The sequence below is a fragment of the Cydia pomonella genome, chromosome 9 (genome assembly GCF_033807575.1).
Source record: "Cydia pomonella isolate Wapato2018A chromosome 9, ilCydPomo1, whole genome shotgun sequence".
Classification (NCBI taxonomy): Eukaryota; Metazoa; Arthropoda; class Insecta; order Lepidoptera; family Tortricidae; genus Cydia; species Cydia pomonella.
Window position 1 is genome coordinate 16,014,204 of NC_084711.1, and position 21,077 is coordinate 16,035,280.

At 36.6% G+C, this 21,077-nt stretch overlaps 2 protein-coding genes and 1 long non-coding RNA gene across 4 annotated transcripts in view; 1 reads left to right on the forward strand and 2 right to left on the reverse strand.

The window, feature by feature from the left end:
* Window positions 1-6,117: 6,117 nt before the first annotated feature.
* Window positions 6,118-10,396, reverse strand: LOC133521506 (uncharacterized). The gene is made up of 3 exons (XR_009799908.1): window positions 10,343-10,396; window positions 7,536-7,592; window positions 6,118-6,258 (listed from the first exon to the last, which is right to left on the reverse strand). It is a non-coding gene; the product is annotated as an uncharacterized LOC133521506 (long non-coding RNA).
* Window positions 10,397-12,015: 1,619 nt separating this feature from the next.
* On the reverse strand, window positions 12,016-14,284 carry LOC133521502 (uncharacterized). The gene is made up of 3 exons (XM_061856506.1): window positions 14,189-14,284; window positions 13,413-13,469; window positions 12,016-12,723 (listed from the first exon to the last, which is right to left on the reverse strand). Exons 2-3 carry the CDS (start codon window positions 13,461-13,463, stop codon window positions 12,175-12,177), a joined length of 600 nt encoding a protein of 199 aa, XP_061712490.1. The 5' UTR covers window positions 13,464-13,469; window positions 14,189-14,284; the 3' UTR covers window positions 12,016-12,174.
* Window positions 12,845-21,077, forward strand: part of LOC133521482 (uncharacterized) — a 32,264-nt gene continuing 24,031 nt past the window's right edge. Inside the window, exons 1-5 of one of the 2 annotated variants that reach the window (XM_061856470.1) lie at window positions 12,845-13,100; window positions 14,240-14,301; window positions 16,098-16,231; window positions 17,115-17,262; window positions 18,395-18,514. In XM_061856470.1, coding sequence (XP_061712454.1) covers window positions 13,074-13,100; window positions 14,240-14,301; window positions 16,098-16,231; window positions 17,115-17,262; window positions 18,395-18,514 — 491 coding nt within the window. In that variant the 5' untranslated portion in view covers window positions 12,845-13,073. The remainder of the gene's footprint in view (window positions 13,101-14,239; window positions 14,302-16,097; window positions 16,232-17,114; window positions 17,263-18,394; window positions 18,515-21,077) is intronic. The other variant, XM_061856471.1, reaches the window with a different exon arrangement.

A 21,077-nucleotide genomic window follows, 5' to 3' on the forward strand; every position in this document is an offset into this window, starting at 1 on the left:
CTTCGATTTTACCAGTGTTTAGCAACTTTCCAGGTTATCACTGTCTTTCCTGGCAATATAGCCAAAACACACAAGCACTAAAGGATATAATAATAATACTTAGTATAGGTAATCAATTATAAGTTATAAGGTTATTTACAGGGTACCTACTGTAAATACAGAGAATTAATCGGATACATAGAATTTACGTCATCATAGCACTTAAAGAAAAAGTAAGCTTTATTTATTCTGGTTTTCCATGAAAAATGTGACTCAGGACCGAAATCCAACCAAATCTACCACATCAAAATATACCCACCCTCCACCCTCCCCCTCCCTTAGCACCCTCTAGTGACACCCAAGTACCTCATAATGTTTAACACCATTTAATCGAATTTGGTTTTGATAGCCCGAGACGGATGGCGGAACCTAATACAGGTCTCAGCAATACGAGAATGAAGTGTTCCATGTTCCATCAAGTTCTCTCACTATGCCGTACATAGATTATGCGCATAAAAACGCAAACAAATACAGAAATGAAAATGCATAATCCCCCAACAGGGTAAAAAGAAGACCAGAGCAAGATCGCCGGAGGCCGTCGAGTAAGGGCAACATGGAAGCGGTCGTTATAGAGATCCTTAGGGAGGTTTAATCTAGCAGTAGAGTTTTCGCTGATATGGTTAAGTACAGTTACACTATTGGGAGCGTGCACGACTGTCACGCAACCTAGTGTCCGCAATTCTAGGGGAAAACGTCAATTCACTACATCTTATAAAACTACTCCAAAACTAAAAACTACTGAACGGATTTTCATACGACTTTCATCTATCAATAGAGTGATTCTTGAGGAAGGCTTAGGTAGGTATATAACTTGTTAAGGTTTTGTGTAAATTGTTTGAAATATAACGATGCTGTCGGAAAAAATCACGCTGGCTAGGAGCTTTAATCGAAAACGCTGCCTAATCCGTTTGAGCTATAACAACACAATGTATGGTGGGGTTGTTTCTCATTCATAGGTCTACAAAAAAGTCCGCGATGTGAAATGTCTATCTTTTAAGGATAACTTACTATATCCATTCTTAACTTCTAGAAAAAGATCACGTAATATGTGGCATTTGGAAAGCTATTTACATGGATACATTATTAACAATTATCAAAATAAATACGTTAGTTATATTAAGCATTTCATACAGATTACAATGGTCCCTTACACTATATAATTTAAATGAATATTTCAGGAGTAATCGTAAATCAAAGTTTCATTTCGAGCCATATAATTGTACGAAATGTTAAAGACGCTATCCGCAGTTAGGTCAAATTTTTACCACCTTATGCGCTGGGATCGCTTTACTTACCCCCACCACGCACTTCGCACGGTCCCAATATACCTACATATTGTAGTCTTTAAAATAGTCCAGACTCCAGATCCTCCTTTAGGATCTTTAGATGAACTGGACATTATCAAAACAGCACGTATGTAACTATATACAGATGCGTAAACACACTATCAGCCCAGACTATATTATTATATACAATGTATCTTTGCCAAATCGTCTGATTTGTTAGACTTAAATTATTAGAGAATCCAAAACGGCCAATAAACATACAATAAGTACAGTCAGCAGATCATTTTTATACTTAACTCACCCGCTTAGCTATTTCTGTTGCTAACTCTACTTAACAAACAATATGTTTGCCTACAACTTATTTGAATTTAGAACTTAAAAAAAGAGTTTACAGGTTTTTAAAGGGTCGATCGGCAAAGCGCATGTAACACCCCTGTAGATGCAGGCGTCCATAGGCTACGGCGACTACTTTACGATCAAATCGATTTGCTTGTTTGCCACCGACGTGATATTTAGGGTGTTTATTATTCACCTTTTACTATGGGACCAACCCCGTTTTCCATGACCCGTTCAATAATAAAATAATGGGCAGGAAATAATGAATATAAATCATTTGCCTAATTAAACTATATTTTGTTACTTTTTGTAAAATTTTAATAACCGAAATTCCGTGTAGTGTTGTAGTTTTATAGTTATAATTCAATCAGTATAATTCTATATTTAATTGTATAGTTTTAGGTTAAGTTAAATCTCACTGTGATGCGATATAATATAAGTAGTCAATGTTTGGTACTCCATAATTGTTGTACGTTATAATATGTATGATGTGGATGTACTTTAATAAATTATATTAAATATAAATTCAAAATCCCGAAATCTCGAAAAAAATATCTTGGGTTTTTTTTTATTCGGGATGGGTCCCGTAGTAAAAGTTCCAGCTAAGTATGACCTTTATATTCACCCCTTAAATTATTTCAGGTGACTAAATACACACCCTTTATAAAAAATAGTTATTTGTACAACAAGAGAGCAAAGTTTGATATTTCTTCGAGTGCTTATTTTGAGTCCCGTGAAAGCGAAAGATTCTATAATAGATCCTATTTAGAATCTTGAGCGCAGTAAGGGACTCAAAAGCGCACGAGATGTAAATAACTTTGATCTCGTGTAGTACACAATTTTTTTCACGACAGCAGTGTGAACATATTTGAAAGGTAAAAATACAACCTGAAAAAATGACCGTCTTCATCACTATTTCACCCATGTTTTCTTAAGGTATTCTAACGAAAAAACGAAAGAAATTTCAATAAAATAATACGGAAATAATGAAGTAACGAACATCAATTGACAGTTCAATCAACAACTTTTTTTGGTAAAAAAACTTTGTATGATACGGTCCGAATTGCGGATACAACAATTTGTCAACTATAGTAGAGATCGTTAAAAGTAGAATTATTTACTTTGCGTAATAAATGCGTATTTTTTTAAGTTCATTGTTTTGGTTGTATAATAAAATATGGTGTTTTTATTCAATTTTAAACTTTTATTTCATTAATTAATTATTACGATTGAGGGCTCGTAGGGTGTTTTGGAGCGGTGCGGTCTGTCTTATTCGGGGGTCTAATACCGTCAATATACCGTTGAATTACGTATGCACTTATTTTTGTCTCTTTCTTTTTGCTAATGAAGTGAAAGGGACAAAGACAATATATAATCCAAATATTTCGAACTTGTATTAGGCCCCACACGTTAAAATGACATTCGAATATAAAGGTCACTTGAATGTTATTTTGTCTCACTCAGTGAGCAAAATGCGATTTTGCTCACTATTTTTAAGCAGCAAATTACCCTTGTTCCAGCTGCTGACGTGAAAAATATTTTTTTCGAATTATTTTATTAGCATTTGTTTTCTAAGAAGTGCAAAATATTATCCTCTTTCAGTATACCTAAGTAAATCGATAAGGGACAGTTCTACCCATAAGTGCTGTAGATATATGATTAATCACACAGGTAATATTATATTTATGCAGTTTGCCCCATTCGTATAGATAAGCGTGTGCAATAAAGTTCTTATTCTAATAGCCTACCAAAGACCAAACTCGGGACAGTCGATGCATAAGAAAAACCAGTCAATGTGCGTTATCCGATAGGTATGGTTATTAGACACTTCAGGGTGCCTAGCCAATCGTTTACGCTCGCGCGTTAATATTTAGTGTTAGAGATGACTACACTACGCTACGGAGCGTTAACGATTGGCACGCGTTGCGCGTTGGCTAAGCACCCTGTGTCAAAATTTGACATTAGCAATCCACCGTTAGGTGACAATCAAACCAAACCGAACCACCCCGAGTTCAGAGCCATTACAAACCGTATAGTAGTAATTAACAAAGTTGATTTTTGTTTGATAATTTTTTCAATTAATGAGTTTAGTTTGTAACTTTGTACCAAATGATATTATCAACAGTTGATCGAATCAACAGTTGATCGAATCAACACTTGATAGAATGAACATGCGATAGAATCAAGTGTTGATTTGATCTGGACGCGAAATCTGACAGTTGTGCATCTCGAATAAAGCCCCTAGTTTCATTGTACTGGTAGTCGTGAGTACACGACTCGCGTCTACTCACGCAACTAATAAGAATACTTATACACCCAGTACTTGATGTGTACTGTGTAAATATACTGAGAACTTATCGATGGGTTATAGGAATCATGATAACCAATCTACGCATTGTCAGAGCTGAGTCAACACGTGAATTTGTAGAGGCGTTCAAGGGTACGGCTCGAGATAGAGATCGTGGGTCCGCGTGGACAGAGAAATCCTATGACGTTGGTTCCGTATCCGTTAGTTGTGCAGTGACGTTAGTGCACTGTGTAGGTAAATTACACAAGCGGATGTCAGCCGTAAACAAACAACAACTCGTAACATTGAAAAAAAATATTTTGGTCTTCATTAATTGGTATATCGATTGCCTTTAAAATGTTTACTCACTGAGGCCTAGTTACCTTGTTTTTTTTTTACCAGCTTAGACCTCTGGTTTAATGTTACTGTTTTAAAAACTTAAAAGAGGGTAGGCTGATTGGCCCTTATGACCTAAATAAGGGCAAGCGATATGTGACATGATAGGTTATTCTATGTTGTAAAACTTTTACTATGGCAGGTAGTCCCAAATGTTTGTGTGAAAAAAGTTATCACCGCATAGAAGTAGTGCAAATTGACGTTACTATGTGTATAGATTTTTTCGATACCTATAGTAACTTATTCCTGTGTCGCAGATTATGAAGGTTTTGTAATTGTCGATGATTTTGTGTTACGATATTTTAGTTTTTTATGCGTTTTCTTATGTTATGTATGATGTTTGAAAAATAGTAGTCATTTTTTCAAGAACTTCTAAATTTTAGGCTGCCCTTCTTGTGAGGGAGATTAGCGAAGATGAGAGGAGACGTTCGGGAATCGACCAATTGATTCTCTTCTCCGCTTCGCTGGATTACAACCAAATGCTAGTATGTACATACATTCATACGTACATATAATCACGCCTATTTCCCGGAGGGGTAGGCAGAAACCACGAATTTCCACTTGCTACGATCCTGACATACCTCTCGCTTCCTTTACTTTCATAACATACCTCATACACGCTCGCCGGTTTCGGGTGCTCTTGACCTGGACTTTCTTCAGGATTTCCCCGATTTGCTAGTATGTAGTTGGTTCATTCCTCTCATCTCGACCTCAGTGTAAAAGCAGCTGTATGATTTTTGCAATTCCGGGATTGGCCCTATACTAAAAGTCGTTCCTATTCTTACCCAACTGAAACATTACAATCTACTTATTTAATGTATTGCATGGGACCGTGCGAAGTGCATGGTGGGGGTAAGTAAAGCGATCCCAGCGCATGAGGTGGTAAAAATTAGAACTAACTGCAGATAGCGTCTTTAACATTTCGTACAAGTTATATGGCTCGAAATGAAAGTTTAATTTACGATTTCTCCTGAAATATTCATTTAAATTGTATGGTGTAAGGGACCATTGTAATCTGTATGAAATGCTTAATATAACTAACGTATTTAATTTTATAATTGTTAATAACGTCTCCGTGTAAAATAACTTTGCAAATGCCACATATTACGTGATCTTTTTCTTGAAGTTAAGAATGGGTATAGTAAGTTATCCTTAAAAGATAGACATTTAACATCGCGGCCTTTTTGTGGACCCATATGAATGAGAAACAACCCCACCATACATTGTGTTGTTATTGCTCAAACGGATTAGGCAGCGTTTTCGATTAAAGCCTCTAGCTAGCGTGATTTTTTCCGACAACATCGTTATATTTCAATCAATTTATACAAAACCTTAACAAGTTATATACTTAAGCCTTCCTCAAGAATCACTCTGTTGATAGATGAAAGTCATAAGAAAATCTGTTCAGTAGTTTTTAGTTTTGGAGTAGTTTTATAAGATGTAGTGAATTGACGTTTTCCCCTAGACTTGCGGGCGCTAGGTTGCGTGACAGTCGTGCACATAGCGATTATGTCTAAATTATCTAATTTAGAATTAAAACACATCGTAAAAATACACAGATGGTTGCACACACAAATCAGTTTATTGAACCAATAAGTACAGTACAGTGCTACTGTACAAGGACCTTATTCAAAAATCATAATTTAAATCCAATACCTAGGTACTAACATCGCGCTTAGCTCTTCTCGCGCAGACAGATCATTATGGTACTGAATTAAATAAAATGATGACGAATAAGGTCCCTATTACACTAGAGAGCTTGAGTTATTACATCAAGTCGCGACACATGCCGTTTATGTATTTTTGTTCTCCAGGGCAGTTGTCAGGCACCGTTATCATGTTCCGCAGATGACTGGGATCAGGGAAGACAGTAGACGCCGTCCATTTCGGATTGATGGAACCAACACATAGGTCCTGTTAAATTTGATCAGACAAACTTTACAATAAAATTATTCCAGTATCTTCAAACTATTTACAGTTTTAAATGTATTTATTTTAATAACAATATACATAATGGATATAATGGACATAATGGATACTTATACAGAGAATTAACTAGATTAAAAAATAGGCCCTTGAGGCATTGTACCAAGGATGTTGGCGGCATTTCCTCGTTGTATCGCAACGTTGTTCGAGGAAGCCGCCAGCTCTTCGGTCACCAGTTACGTCCAAGACTCGGAACCGGTTTATAAAATGCCGGTTTATTTCCGTTTTCCTCCGAACTGTTATTAGAACGCGAACGTTTTAAGAACTATAATGAAACCATAAAAAAACATTTATTTGACGAGCGACGAAACGGCCGACCAGCCTGTTGAAGTGCCACGTAAACATAGACACCGACATAGGAAGAAACCAGTTTTTATTGCTCTAAACCGGTTAATTTGACAAGAACCGTTCTCATAAAAGCCGGTTTAAAAATAACGATTTTTGAGTGAAACTCTCCGGTCCCCACCTGCGATACTTACCATCAACAACAATATTCTTGTGGGGCTTGTTTTCCTCTTTTTAGTGTGCAGTCGGGTTTTTTGTTTTTTTTTTATAATATTTTTTTTATTACAGCTCTTGTAAGGGAGACGCAGGGAAGACGGCGGAGTGCTCATCGCTGCCCCAGTGTCTTATTTCAACTGAAGACATTCATGACAGCAATGGGCATGTTTACCTTAGATGACTTTAATGAAAAGAAACTCGATGAGATGTCATGAGGTGTTGTTCCTTATGGTCCCTCCACATCAAGTGAACGAAGCCATAAGTTAACATACATCACACCGTCACCACATCCAGAAACCGTAATCAATGTGATAATGATAACCGCTTAAAGGTGGAATAACATCTATCAGCATCTTCGGAGTCGGCTTTAAGAGCTTACCCCTCTGTCGAAAACCTCGGTCAATGGTCATATGTAATGTATGAACTGACGTTTATTTGATGTGCCCCTCCCCCGAAAAAAATGGCGGACTGTTTTGTACAGGAAATTACAAACAAGGCGTCTCTAGTTGTTAAATCCCCCAGGACCAACATCGAGTTGCATTTTATATATTATGAGAAATCCCTCGTTAGCTTACGCATCGGAAAGCTGAGAGCATGCGGAAAATGCGGAAAATTTTAATTTCTCGCCTATTTCTACTCACAAAGTGGATTTTCTACAGTATATTTAGAACTTACCAAATAAAGCAACAACATTAGATACTTACAATGGTGATAGCTAATAGCATCATAATGCTTATCAGTTTAAAGCAATGCATTGTAGTCTGAAACAAAAAATACGACACGTCACTCGTAACGTATTGCCTATTACGGCTATTTAGGAAGCCTGGGAAATGTTATATTTGAAACTATGATAATCGAAAGCTTTAATTATGAAAATTTTACCAATTCGTATAAAGCTTACAACAATTTATTTTCTACTGCAAGAAAGGATTTGAGTTTTAGTTGCTCTCTTCGTTATATTTATATCATAATATTGTCACACTTATTTAATTGGCTTAAGTTTTAATTACAAAGTAGAACAATGTAATTATATGCGGTCATTAGCGTCATTATTTTCACATAAATATTTTTTAAATTAAAATTAATGTTGCAATATAATAAAAGGACCGCTGGTAGCCTGGCGGTAAAAGCGGGCGACTTTCAATTCGGAGGTCGCGGGTTCAAACCCCGGCTCGTACCAATGAGTTTTAGGAACTTATGTACGAAATATCATTGATATTTACCAGTCGCTTTTCGGTGAAGGAAAACATCGTGAGGAAACCGAACTAATCCTAATAAGGCCTAGTTTACCCTCTGGGTTGGAAGGTCAGATGGCGGTTGCTTTCGTAAAAACTAGTGCCTGCGCTAATTCTGGGGATTAGTTGTTAAGCGGACCCCAGGCTCCCATGAGCCGTGGCATAAATGCCGGGACAACGCGAGGAAGAAGGTAGGTTGTAATATAATAAAACCACTGACAATAATGATGCAAATTCTACAGAGTAACCCCTTCATAAGATAACTTGCACTTTATAGGTAAACAGTTTGTAACTTTTGCAAGGAATTTCTTTTTCATGCACATGACTATAATGATGCCACTTCTTCTGCGTGTGTCTCCGCTCCGACACAACACGTGTAATAAATACTGAATGTAGGGCTGTCTCAAAATTAACAAAGAATATCAGTGGTACTCCGGGTGCACACACGTGGTAAAAATCAGATTCACATTTGGTGACCCCAGATTCTTTGTTCTGAGTGTCTGAGTTGACAATAACGCGGCAATTATCAAACCGGAGGATACTCGTTCGCAGTATTTTTAGCTCGGTTTTCATTTACTCTTGTTTCGACTTAACATGTGAGATATTATACGTGTGTCTGAATTACTTAAGTATAGTAGATTATTTGGGGCACGGCAGTGTCCCCGCCAAGTCGAGCAAAAAACCGGCACGGCCGTACCATCCTTTAACTCGAAGCAGTTCAGGCCATTTTACATTTGCAGTGAATGATCAGTGTACCTGTATATGTATAATATATTGGAATTCAAGAAGTAGAAGATACCGAAAAGGAAAAAAAGAAGTAGGACTATCTACAAAAAGATGTGAGATGCCATCAAAAACATAACTTGTAAAAAAACCCAAGTCTCGCAACTCAGTTCTTCTACCGTAAAAAGTAGTGAGATACATGTAATACCAAGTCGGTTAATTTATTCAGTCCCTACTTAAGTGACCTTCTGTCTTAAGTTATTACGTAATTATCTAACCAAACAACATCTTATAAGTGACCATAGCAATATTAAAAATCTTTAAAAATATTTTAAATAAACAGAATGACTTGTCCATCGCATGAAAACAATGTATCTCACAAGTAATCTTATCTTATCTATATATACACCGTGGGCCAATTAAACCTGACAGATTTCAAAGGTGTATTCTTGACCGCATTTAGAGACAAAAATGTCATACAATGTTTTCTGAAATCGGTCTTGTTTTAGAGATAATGACAATTTCTGTGAAAATTTGTTTCTTTTATAACTTAGTCAAAAACGCCTTTTTAGCTGTGACGCTGCCACTATGTGACTTGGTTTAGACATACCTACTGACAGATATTAAAGTTTGAAAGTAAACTCGCAATTTTCGTCTGTAAATAAATAAAAAAACTTTACTTATTCGTTGTAATGATTTTTTTTCAGCAAGGTGTAAAAATAAATAACGTGTCGTGTCCAGAAAACGCGAAAGGAAATTTTTTTTCGGCAAAAAATTTTTTTTTTTTTGGCGAAAACTCATACAACATTTTTTGCTCCTTATGACCTCAGGAATGCGTGGTTAAAATCTGTCGGGTTTAATTGGCCCACGGTGTATAAACGTGAAAGACTTGACTGGCTGACTTAAATCAACGCACAGCCCAAACCGCTGAGACTAGAAAGTCTAAATTTGGCAAGTATGTTCCTTATAAGTTCTAGGGGTCCACTAAGAAAATTTAGCCCCTAAAGGGGTGTAATGGGGGTCCAAATTTTGTATGAGGAAACAAGATTAGTTAGCCTATTTTATTCCAAATTTCACAGGAGTATTCCTAAAGATAACTGAGTAAACACGTGTTTCAGTTTTTTTGAAAATTCAACCCCTAAGAGGGGGAAAAGTCCCCATTAGGGTTGATATCTCAAAATATCAATATGGGTATCGTTTTCATAGTATTTTGAGACACTAATTACAAAAATGGCATCACGGTGAAAATATAACGTAGCCGAAGTGAACAATCACCCCCCTGGTGGGGGTGCAATGGGGTTGAAATCTCAAAATATCAATATGGGTATCGTTTCCATGGTTTTGTGGGTCGCTAATTACATAAATGGGATCAAAATTAAAATATAACGTAGCCGACGTGAACTATGGCCCCTGGTAGGGAATGCTAATTACGAAGATAGCATAGATTTTGAAATTGAACGGTTGTAACATACACGCTGATTTACAGCCACACGACACCTTTTGAGAATGCAATCCCTTAAAATAATTTTTTTTAGCTACACACAGGTACTTACAATAATTTATTTTCTCCTGCAAGAAACGGTTGAGTTCTTGTTGTTCTCTTCGTATTATTTATACCCTATGTTGTCACCCTTATATAAATCGGTTATGACGGCTGCATTTACCACACTATAGCGTGGTAAATGGATTGTTTATTTACATTATATCCAATTTTTTTTCACGTCCACGTTCCACATTTGACAGCGATAAATTTTGATTACAAAGTTTGAAAAATGTAGGGGAAGATGGGCACCATTTGTACACTTTATTGACTTTGATTTTTAAAACTGTATATTAATAAATATATAATAAAATAATAAATCGTATAATCAATCAATATAACATTTTACAAATACTTAAGTTTACTGCTCGCTTGCCAAAAATGTAGGTATCACAACGCGGGAGTACATTCATACATAGGCAGGGGAAAGGGGAACATTCAGAAGGTCTGGATAGTCTGGAGTAGGTTCGTACAGATAAAACATCAAAACAATTGTCAAATGGCCATGAAAATAGCAACAGCCAAACCTTTTGTCAATAAAAACATATATTTCTTACATTAGAAAATGTAACAACGGTACAGGCAGTTTTTTGTGAGACGTTGTTCCTTCAACACAGGTAGCGTCCCATACAAGCATCCTCCTCAGCTTTCATCGAGACACCTGGGGGCCTACCGCGAAAACCGAATTTCGCAAATTGCAGGGATCTTTCTCTTTTACACTCATTAAGACGTAATTAGAGTGACAGAGAAAAATGCCCGCAATTGACGAACTTCGATTTTTGCGGTTCGGCTCTAAGATGGCCGGCACGGCACGCTGACGGAAGCAAGCGCCCTACGAATGATATCATTCAAGGATGCATCGCCCTCCTCTGGCAGGACATTAAAAATAAGGACATTGCTACGGATGAATTCTCAATACAACTCGAGTCTCCGCCGGTAAGATGGAACAGTCTTTCAGTAGATTTCGCTAGGTGACCACCCTGAGGCGTGTATACATAAAGGAAGGAATGGAAAGATTCGCATGCTTCTGGCAGGCTACCGTAGCTAAGAGCGATTGGACTGGTGTTCCAAAATGTCGCAGGTTCGAGTCCTGCCAGAAGCGGAGGAAAATAATTTAAAGTATAGTATGGAGGCGTATTGTCAAAATAAATTTTGTAGTCAACTAAATTTACTGCCATAATTTGACAAAGGACTAAAGTTCTTAGATGACATATGGCAGCTTTGACTATTTGACCCATATTCTTTCACTGATATCATGATATGCCAAGCGTTTGACATGTCTCTGGATATGCCTTAAATATCAAACGGTGTCGCCATCTACTCGAGTATAGGCCAAAGTTTATATATCGCCATCTATTCGCTGATTCGAGCATACATTTTCTTGATTTTTTGAGGCACGTTTTTTTCTTAGACTTTATATATCTTATACGGAGTTATTGCGGAGAGTCTTTGATATGAGGACGCTATTTCCAAAGTTTGCCAGGGGAAATTATACGAGTAACCATGGTTTTGCCGCTCGTGTTGTTGTTTAACCGCTCGTACTAATATAGATACCCGAGCAAGCGAAGGATTCCCAAATTGAACCACGAGCGTAGCGAGTGGTTCGAGAAGTGGAATCTTGAGCGTTACGAGGATTTCAATGCACGAGGGTTAAACAAACTTTACCTCCGAGTGAAACACAAAACATGAAAGACTCAACCAAGTTTATTTATTAACACTAACAATTAACTAATGATTAAGCAAATAGTCTATTGTTACAGAATTCACATATCTTCATAGCCTGCAAATACCGTAAATTAAACATAATCGTATAATGAAGTTGAGATTCATTGCTAATAAAGTATGCTATCTAGATGATTCCCACATCTCCCGGCATGCTCCGTCCACGTATTTCTTCCCATCAGGACAGTTGTCGGGGACAGTTATCATGTTCCCTAGACGTGCTGGTGTAGTCGCAGTTTCTGGATCTGTTGCATTGTTCGTTGCTGGCTTCAGAGTAGTGACATCTGATGCTTTCACTGCATTAAGTTCTTTTTCTGTTGCCTCACGTCGAAATCTTCCTCTCATAAGAGGCACACGATGCAATGTTTCTGTTGCATTAGCCTCGCGTCGTACTTTTTTAGGTGTATTAGAGCTATGAGGCTTTACTGTTGATGCATTAGGCCCAAGATGTTCTATTACTGATGCATTGGCCTCACGAATGTCACGACGCACTTTATGTCCACCAAGTCCGGTTAGTTTTCCTTTATCGAGCACTTTTATTGATCCGTTAGGCCCGTCAAGTACGGTATCTTTTCCATTAGGTCCATCGTGCACCTTTATTGAACCATGTCCGAGGACGGTTGCTGACTTATTAGGCCGATCATTACGTGTTATCGCTCCATAGCATAAAGTCTGTGAAATATAAAATAAATAAGAGATTTTAATTTATTTAACATTAGAATCCTTAAAAATACAGATCATTATATTTGATAAAATCATTTGATTTGATCCCAAAGTTGAAGACTTTTTCAATTCTGAATAGTTGGGAAATACTTAAAATATAGTTTAACCATAGACAACGTATTTGACAGGACTAATCATTAATGTTTAAAACGATCTTGTCATTCATTCTTGCGGAAACTCAAAACTTCAACTGTCAAAAATTTTCAAAGAGTTGTGGGCAAATCTATTTATTTATTAGCCATTAGCAAATATTGAATACAATATGATTTTAATATTCGTACTCAGTCATCAACGTTGAAATGAAAAAGAGCGTTAGTTTAGAAAAGGTATGTCCAACAATATTATTTGCATATAAAACATCAACATCGACGTATTTAATAGGTTCACACTACTTTCATGGATATTCGGCGTCTAGTCAAAATAAAATATTGTAGGTATTTTCTTATATAATTTGGGATTATAGGTAGATATGATTTTAGGAATAAAATTCCTATAAATGCTTTTTAATACGCATTTGCAAATATCTGTATTTCCAATCGGGGATATGCGAAATTCCGGATCTAAGCCATTGTGAGCCACGGTACTTTCAATTAAGAATTTCGTCATTTTTGGCTGAGACAAACTTTCATAATACTCACGTTAATGACTATAAGCAGCATCGTAATTCCTGCCAACCTCAAGCTCGACATTGCGATCTGGAACACAGATTTCAACCTTGTAAAATATACTAATTATTATATTTAATTTAGGTTTTTTTTTTACTAGTCAAAGCAAGAATGTACAAAGAACAGGCAACAATAAGATATGACACGAGCAAGTTTTAAAGAATCCACATATTAGTTAATCTCTTAATACACCCTACATCTTATTGATTGACGATGATGAAATCTTTAACGAATAAATAAAGAAACATGATTGATTTTATTAGCAATCGTTTTTATTAATAGGAAATTAGTTTACGAAGAACTCTTTGTGCGTGTCAGCAATATATAGGTAATTTAATTAAATATTGCTGTTCACGTAAAATTCATTAGGTAAGTACCAGTGACTAGGCGTCGGTTTAGACATGCCGGAGATAGATTGTCTTCTTATTTTTAGAAAACGAAGTTTAAGGTACTTAATTGTCTCAAATAGGGAGCCAATGTGTATCGACTTTGCACATTCCTCGTCATTGTTATAGCTCTCGCGTCGAAGGATGGTCCCTAGGACAATTTCTTTAAATTAGGCTAAGAAGAAATAAGTGTTTTACCATATTACATAAATCTTACATTTCTAAAGAAATTAATGCGCTTAACTTCCAAAAAATGTCTACACACATTTTAAGTAACAGATAATCGTACTTCGTATAAAAATGATATTTCATAGGGACCATTATTCGACGCGAAGAGTATACATACCTATGTGATTTACGTACCTATATTACTATTAACAACTTACAATTTTTATCAGATCTCGTCTTCCTCAGATATATGATGCAGAAATAGTATCTCGTGTAAAAAACAGCTCTTATATACGCCGATTTCCGGAGTAAGTGCTTATTGTTCTTCTCACATACGTATGACGTGATAGATAAATTTTAAATAATATGATTTCAACGAAGGTTAGTAGCTTACCTACCTAAGTAGCCTTGGCATTTATTTAAGGAATTGTTATTTTTAAAGAGTTCCATATTTCACTGGCATAGACATACACATTCTTTATCTCTAGTTTCCTCACTAACTCTATTTCACATGTATTGTTTTGATCTCTTTGTTTTGTATTGTTTTGGGTTCAAATCCTGGTAAGGGCATGTATTTGTGTGATGAGCATGGATATTTGTTCCTGAGTCATGGATGTTTTCTATGTATTTAAGTATTTATAAATATTTATATTTTATATATATCGTTGCCTAAGTACCCTCAACACAAGGCTTATCGAGCTTACTGTGGGACTTAGTCAATTTCTGTAATAATGTCCTATAATATTTATTTATTTATTTATTTATCAAAATGATAATGAATGAATGATGAGCTTCCTGCCAAGGTTTTCCCGAGGGGCTAATATGGGGCTCTTCAAAAAAGGAGTGTGCAGATTTTTTAAAGGGTCGGCAACGTGCATGTAATACCGCTGGTGTTGCAGGCGTCCATAGGCTACGGTGACTGCTTACCATAAGGCGGGCCGTATGCTTGTTTGCCACCGACGTGGTGTTAAAAAAATGATGGTTTGCTAGATAAATTTGCTTGATTAAAATATGAACAAACTTTGGTTACTTTTATGCTTTTGCTTACCCACATCACTCAGTAAAAGCAATAGCTAATATAAATATATGATCATTTAAGTACGGTAACATTAAATATTTCGTGATATATTTGCTAATTACCTGCATATTAATACTGATGTACTGAAGGAAATTTCTAAAATTGGGAAACTATTCGCGAAGAAAGACCCCTACTTTAATTCGTATCAAACATCCTGAATTTTTCTAAGAACAGGAAACCTTACACCATTTTCGCATAGTCTGTACCGATATCAGATGACAGCTAAAAATAACTAGGTACTACAGAGTGGCATCAGTTTGCACTAACGCTTATTTTCCAGCAATAAAAAAAATCGTCAGGTGACAACCTGACAGTCAAAACTCACTAATTTCAAAATAGTAACTAAACAAAAATTAACTTTATTTTGATACTACGAAGCACTCTGGCTCTTAACTTGCGATAGTAATTAGTGAGTTTTGGTTATCACCTGATGAAATTATGATATGTATAAATTAATATAGAAATGTATTTCACATTTTTCATATCTTTGTGGTCGTATCCGTCATCCAATATCGGATTGGACAATGTGAGTGTGAGAAGGTTTTTAAAAACACTCATTGAAACTTTAATCTTCAACTCCATATTTTCTAATAAGATTTAAAGTAAAATCAGACCAAGATAAGTTGGCAACGATTTTGTTGGCTCAGCCTGTGCAAGTAAACGTCATAATTAAGTAGAAGTATGATGTTTAAAATAACACTTTCACTGTCTGTGCTATCAAAATCGCTGCCAACTTATCTTGGTCTGACTCTACGTATTAGCTTGCTTGAAGTGACCACACCGCTGCCTAAAAACGGTGACGGTACGGAATCGCAGCGACGTTCCATAAATGTCACGATTTTATTGCATGCCCTCCAATTAAAGTCGCCAAGTTCACTGCGATTCCGCACCGTCAACGTTTTGAGCAGCGGTGTGGCGGGCACGCAAAAACGGTACGTTTACGTCACGTGACTGCGATTCCCTATTGTTACCGTTTTTTGAACATCAGTGTTGCAGAACCTTAACACTGTCACTTCGATCTTGCAGCGTTATAATTGCTCCCAAGAGAAGACTCCGGAATACGCTCGAAAATTATAGTGAAATATATTCTATTATCATTCGGCCTAAACTACACAGGAGTTGTTCTTTTTCTGAGCTGACCACCAACTGCAGCGACAGCAGTAAGTCTTGTTAAGAGGGAAGAATAGTTTTGCGATCCTAGCGAAATTACTTTTTCGAATAGAGAAAACGTTTTCCACTAACTAAATCTTAACAAATTACTTGGTTGATGTCGATCGCTTTAGCATAATATATTCTAGGTTTATAGATTTCGCTTGAAAAAAGAAATATTGCAAATATTTTGAAAAATAATCGGACAGACAGACGGACATGACGAATCTATAAGGGTTCCGTTTTTTGCTATTTGGCTACGGAACCCTAAAAAGGAAAATTTAGAAACTTAGATTTTCATTGTGTTAATAACATATTAAAAAATCATGGAAAATGGAAAATATTAACAGTGGAAAAACGTTTTCTTTTTTATTATGAATGATCACGTGGTATACTTCCGTCTTTAGTGATTAGTTAATTAAACTTAAAAATCAAAACATATCTTTCACCTGTTCATAATATTTAGGTATTTTTTTAGACTTTTCTGGAGACACCCCAGCGGTGGCAACATGGTTCCATTTTTATCACTTGTCACTATACCCGTCACTTTCGCGCTTACATACTTGTTAGAACGTGAGAGCCATGGTGACAAATGATAATGAGCCGACCATCTTAGCCCTACAGATGTCAAATGCTAACAAAATCTGTACCTGATATTTGTTTAAATTATTTGCCATTTCTATTGAATTCGACTTTAAGTATCTCACGCGCGAGATACCGTCGGAACTACTCGGGGCGCCTAAGTTTTATATCTTATATGACTACCATCTGATGTACCAGCCCAGATAGGGAACTAAACCTTAATAGGTAGGTATTGTCAATTCACTATGATAACTTGTATCAGTCATTGCCTGTTAAAAATGTGTGCTAAAATATTGTTATTTGTGCTTTTAGGCTTTGTCAAACAGACAAACAGTATATCAGTGCAAAAATACAGTAGTAAATCGTTCTATGAGCAATCGGGAGACGCTCTGGTGAAGTACTGCTCCAACTCTCCGTCCAGCACTGCGCACACTCACATGTCGTGGAATTATAAGGGAAAGTGTGTACCTATACTTTAAATAGTACTATTAAGTACACCTTCTTTTGTATGATGTACAGTCACGTCTGAAAATATCGATACGAAAAATGTGCCAAAAATATATATACACTACCTTAATATATGGGCAATAAAGTCATGTATACATATTTTTGGTACTTTTTTCGTATCGATATTTTCAGACGTGACCGTACAGCAAGCTGTAAAATTGCATAAACTAAAGCTTCGTTTTCAGTTGCGTAGAATTCTGACAGCTGTCATAATTTGACGTTTCAGGGATAGTAAACATATTTTTACTGTACGTATTATTGTCAATTATTAATTTATATAATTATTTATTTATTTTATTTTTTTTATCCTGCATCTTTGTTTTTACGAATAAAGTGTTACGATGATTGTAATTAAAAATAATCATATCGAAATGTAGTTCCAATGTTTTATTTTGGCTTGTAATTCTCACCAGAAATTCAAGGAATATTTTTTTGCCTGACATCACCAGAAGACGTCAGAATTCCACGCAATTAAAAACGAAGGTTTATAACATATTATTAACTTCATCAAATGGTAATGCAAATTTGCGGCTGTCTGGGTGTACGCTCACCTACAAAAATATCTTTCATATTAAAATAACTTTATTTATTTATTAAAAATGTAAAATAGCGGACTTAATGCCTTAAAGCATTCTCTACCAGTCAACCAATGGGCTAAACCAGAAAAAAAAATTAGTCCTACGGTAGCTATAAGCATACTTACAATACCCTTTTTGCCATGTGTGTCTATAATTTATTTGTAACAACTATGTACCATGATTCGCAATAAACGATTTCTTATTTCATACCGAATCGTGCAAATAATCTGACACGATCTTATTAATAAAACCATAAAAGCCAGACGATTTTTATACGCTTTTCATGAAACATGTGGAATAAATTATATAGTTATGTTTTCTAGCGCCTGAATTCTAAGTTGCAATCTCGGCATTAAAAATAAGCCTGTTAGATGTGTACCTTACTTTTACAGCAATTTTATAGCTGACGAATCTCATTAGAACTCAAATACCTATGTATATTGTTTACGTAATTTATGCTAGGAGTAGCCACATACATGGTAATATAATGCTAATCTATTGCATAAGGTCGCAAAAGAAGAAATCAGCGATGACTGAAGACACGTACGGTTCAAAGTTCGCTAAGGAATTCGCTCAAAGTAACCAAATAGAGTTGGCACCCGAAAGTAGCCATCCGGAGGACTCCAGGTACGTTCCGAATTACGTAGTTCTATTAAAAAAGTAAACTTTGAAGAATCCAAACAATCCAATGCTGCTGTCAAGCAGGGGCGTAGCTACCGCCGTATCTGCCGTATCAATTATACGGGGCCCCCGGGCCACGGAGGCCCCCAACGTGCGTTTTTGTGAGAAATCTTTACCCTTCCTAAGGGCCCTCAAACAAATTTTTATACGGGGCCCCGCCAAGGCACGCTACGCCACTGCAGTGTCAAGTCATCCCAATGAAATCATACCAATCACACTTCGATTCAACCAACACATAATGCCTTTTCCACAGTTAAACGAAATATAACTAAGGGATACGCTCACATCTATGATTATAAAGCCTGACCACTAATATATGATCACGCGGCATATTGCGGAATTTCATTGGAACTAAATTTTTCATAATAAACTGAACTGTCAACCTATACATGAGAATAACAGCGCCCTGACAATGATCATATATTTCTGGTCGGGCTTTAGTTATAAATGTAAAAGTCATGTCTGTTTGTCTGTCTGCCTTATTTTACCCAGTTAGCTAAACCCAGGAACCCTAGTATTTTTTTAAATACTTATATTCCTTGCTACCCCAAGGAATAGGATTGAAAAATGTGGTTGAATTGATCGAATCGCAAACGGGCGATAGCGCAGGCATAGCTAAATAAATATTATAGGACATTATTACACAAATTGACTAAGTCCCACAGTAAGCTCAATAAGGCTTGTATTGAGGGTACTTAGACAACGATATATATAATATATAAATATTTATAAATACTTAAATACATAGAAAACACCCATGACTCAGGAACAAATATCCATGCTCTTCACACGAATACATGCCCTTACCAGGATTTGAACCCGGGACCATCAACTTCGTAGGCAGGGTCACTATCCACTAGGCCAAACCGGTCGTCGAATATACAGTGTGTGTCTTTCATACCGACACTAATTTTAAGGGCTGAATGTGTAAGTCCTAATGAACTGAAATTAGCATTATTTAGTTAAAAAATAAAAAATAAAAATTTTCATACAAATTAATTGGCCACGCAATGTATCAGTAATAAATTAAACTTAACAATTGACATGTGATTTCATTGAAATTTCGCTCTTAGTGACATCCTGACACCTATTACAATTACCTACATCGTACATGTCGGTGACACTTTTGATTGACAAGACCGTCAAAAATCATGACATGTGACCTTGTTCGTAAGAAAAGGACTTAACCGCTCTGCTATCGCGAAACACTTTGCGAAGGTTCTCCTCTCTTTCTCACTCACAAAAGTTGCTTGAGGAGAAACTACGCAAGTGTTTCTGGGTCAAAGTTCGATTAAAAATAAAAAAGATTAAAAAGTTGTGTTAGTTTTTATTTAAAAAAATAAAATCAATCTCTGCGATTCACTCGTCGAAGATAACGATGTTTGATGTGACGTCCTTGCATTTCGATGCAAGTGTTGCATCGGCGTATGAGAGACTGATGTACGCTTTCAAAATTAGTGTTCTGCTGCAGTTTTTGAAACGCGTCAGTTATTCTGTTCCGAAGATCTTCAACAGATATTTGTGGTTTCGAATACACTTCGTTTTTTATGGCCCCCCATAAAAAAAATCTAACATCGTGAGGTCCGGTGAACGGGCCGGCCAACGTCGAGGCCCAAATCTACCGAGCCAGTGGTTTCCAAACATTAAGTTCAAATGATTACGCACGCGAACTGATGAATGTGCCGGAGCTCCGTCCGTCCATTTGCAACCAAGTCAGCTCCCGTGCTTCTTCTCGCAACGAGTTGAAATAATTAGTCAATGGACCACTAAGCAATTCCAGGAATTTTTCGCCATTGAGATTTCCGTCGATAAATACTGGACCTATTATACGGTCACCATGAATGGCTGCCCAGACGTTTACAGCCCATCGGTATTGATGACCGGTCTCTCTTAGTACACGAGGATTTACTCTTGCCCAATAGTGTGTATTTCTCTGATTCCACACGCCGTTCCGAGTAAAAGTACTCTCATCAGTCCATATTACTCTTGAGGTAAATTGGTGGTCGGTATTGTGTTTGTTCAATAGCCAGCGACAAAATGTTAAACGTGGCAGCAAATCCCTAGGCAATATTGCGTGTGCCTTCAAAAATTTGTAAGGATGCTGCAAGTTTTTTTTTTGAGAATCCTGTGAACTGTTTTGTGCTTCATTTGAAAATGTCGCCCGGCATTTCTTGTACTGCATTCTGGATTTTCAGCAAAATGTTCCAGTATAATTTCTTCATTACGAACATGAAGACGTTTGCCAACGGTTGGATTCTCCCAGTAATGGGCATATCTTCCCGGACACGCTGCAATGCACCGACTATGACTCTGGGGTTTTGCGGAATTCGATGATTTGGAAATTGCTCCCGATATAATGTTAACGCTAGTCTAGCATCTTGCATAGCTTCGCCATACTTTAGAATCATATCCGCTAATTCTTGCGAGGTATAAGGCGATGGTCGTGGCATTTTGGCAAGAAAATTATGACATGACAATTTCATGAAAAAAGTCACCTAAATATTTTACG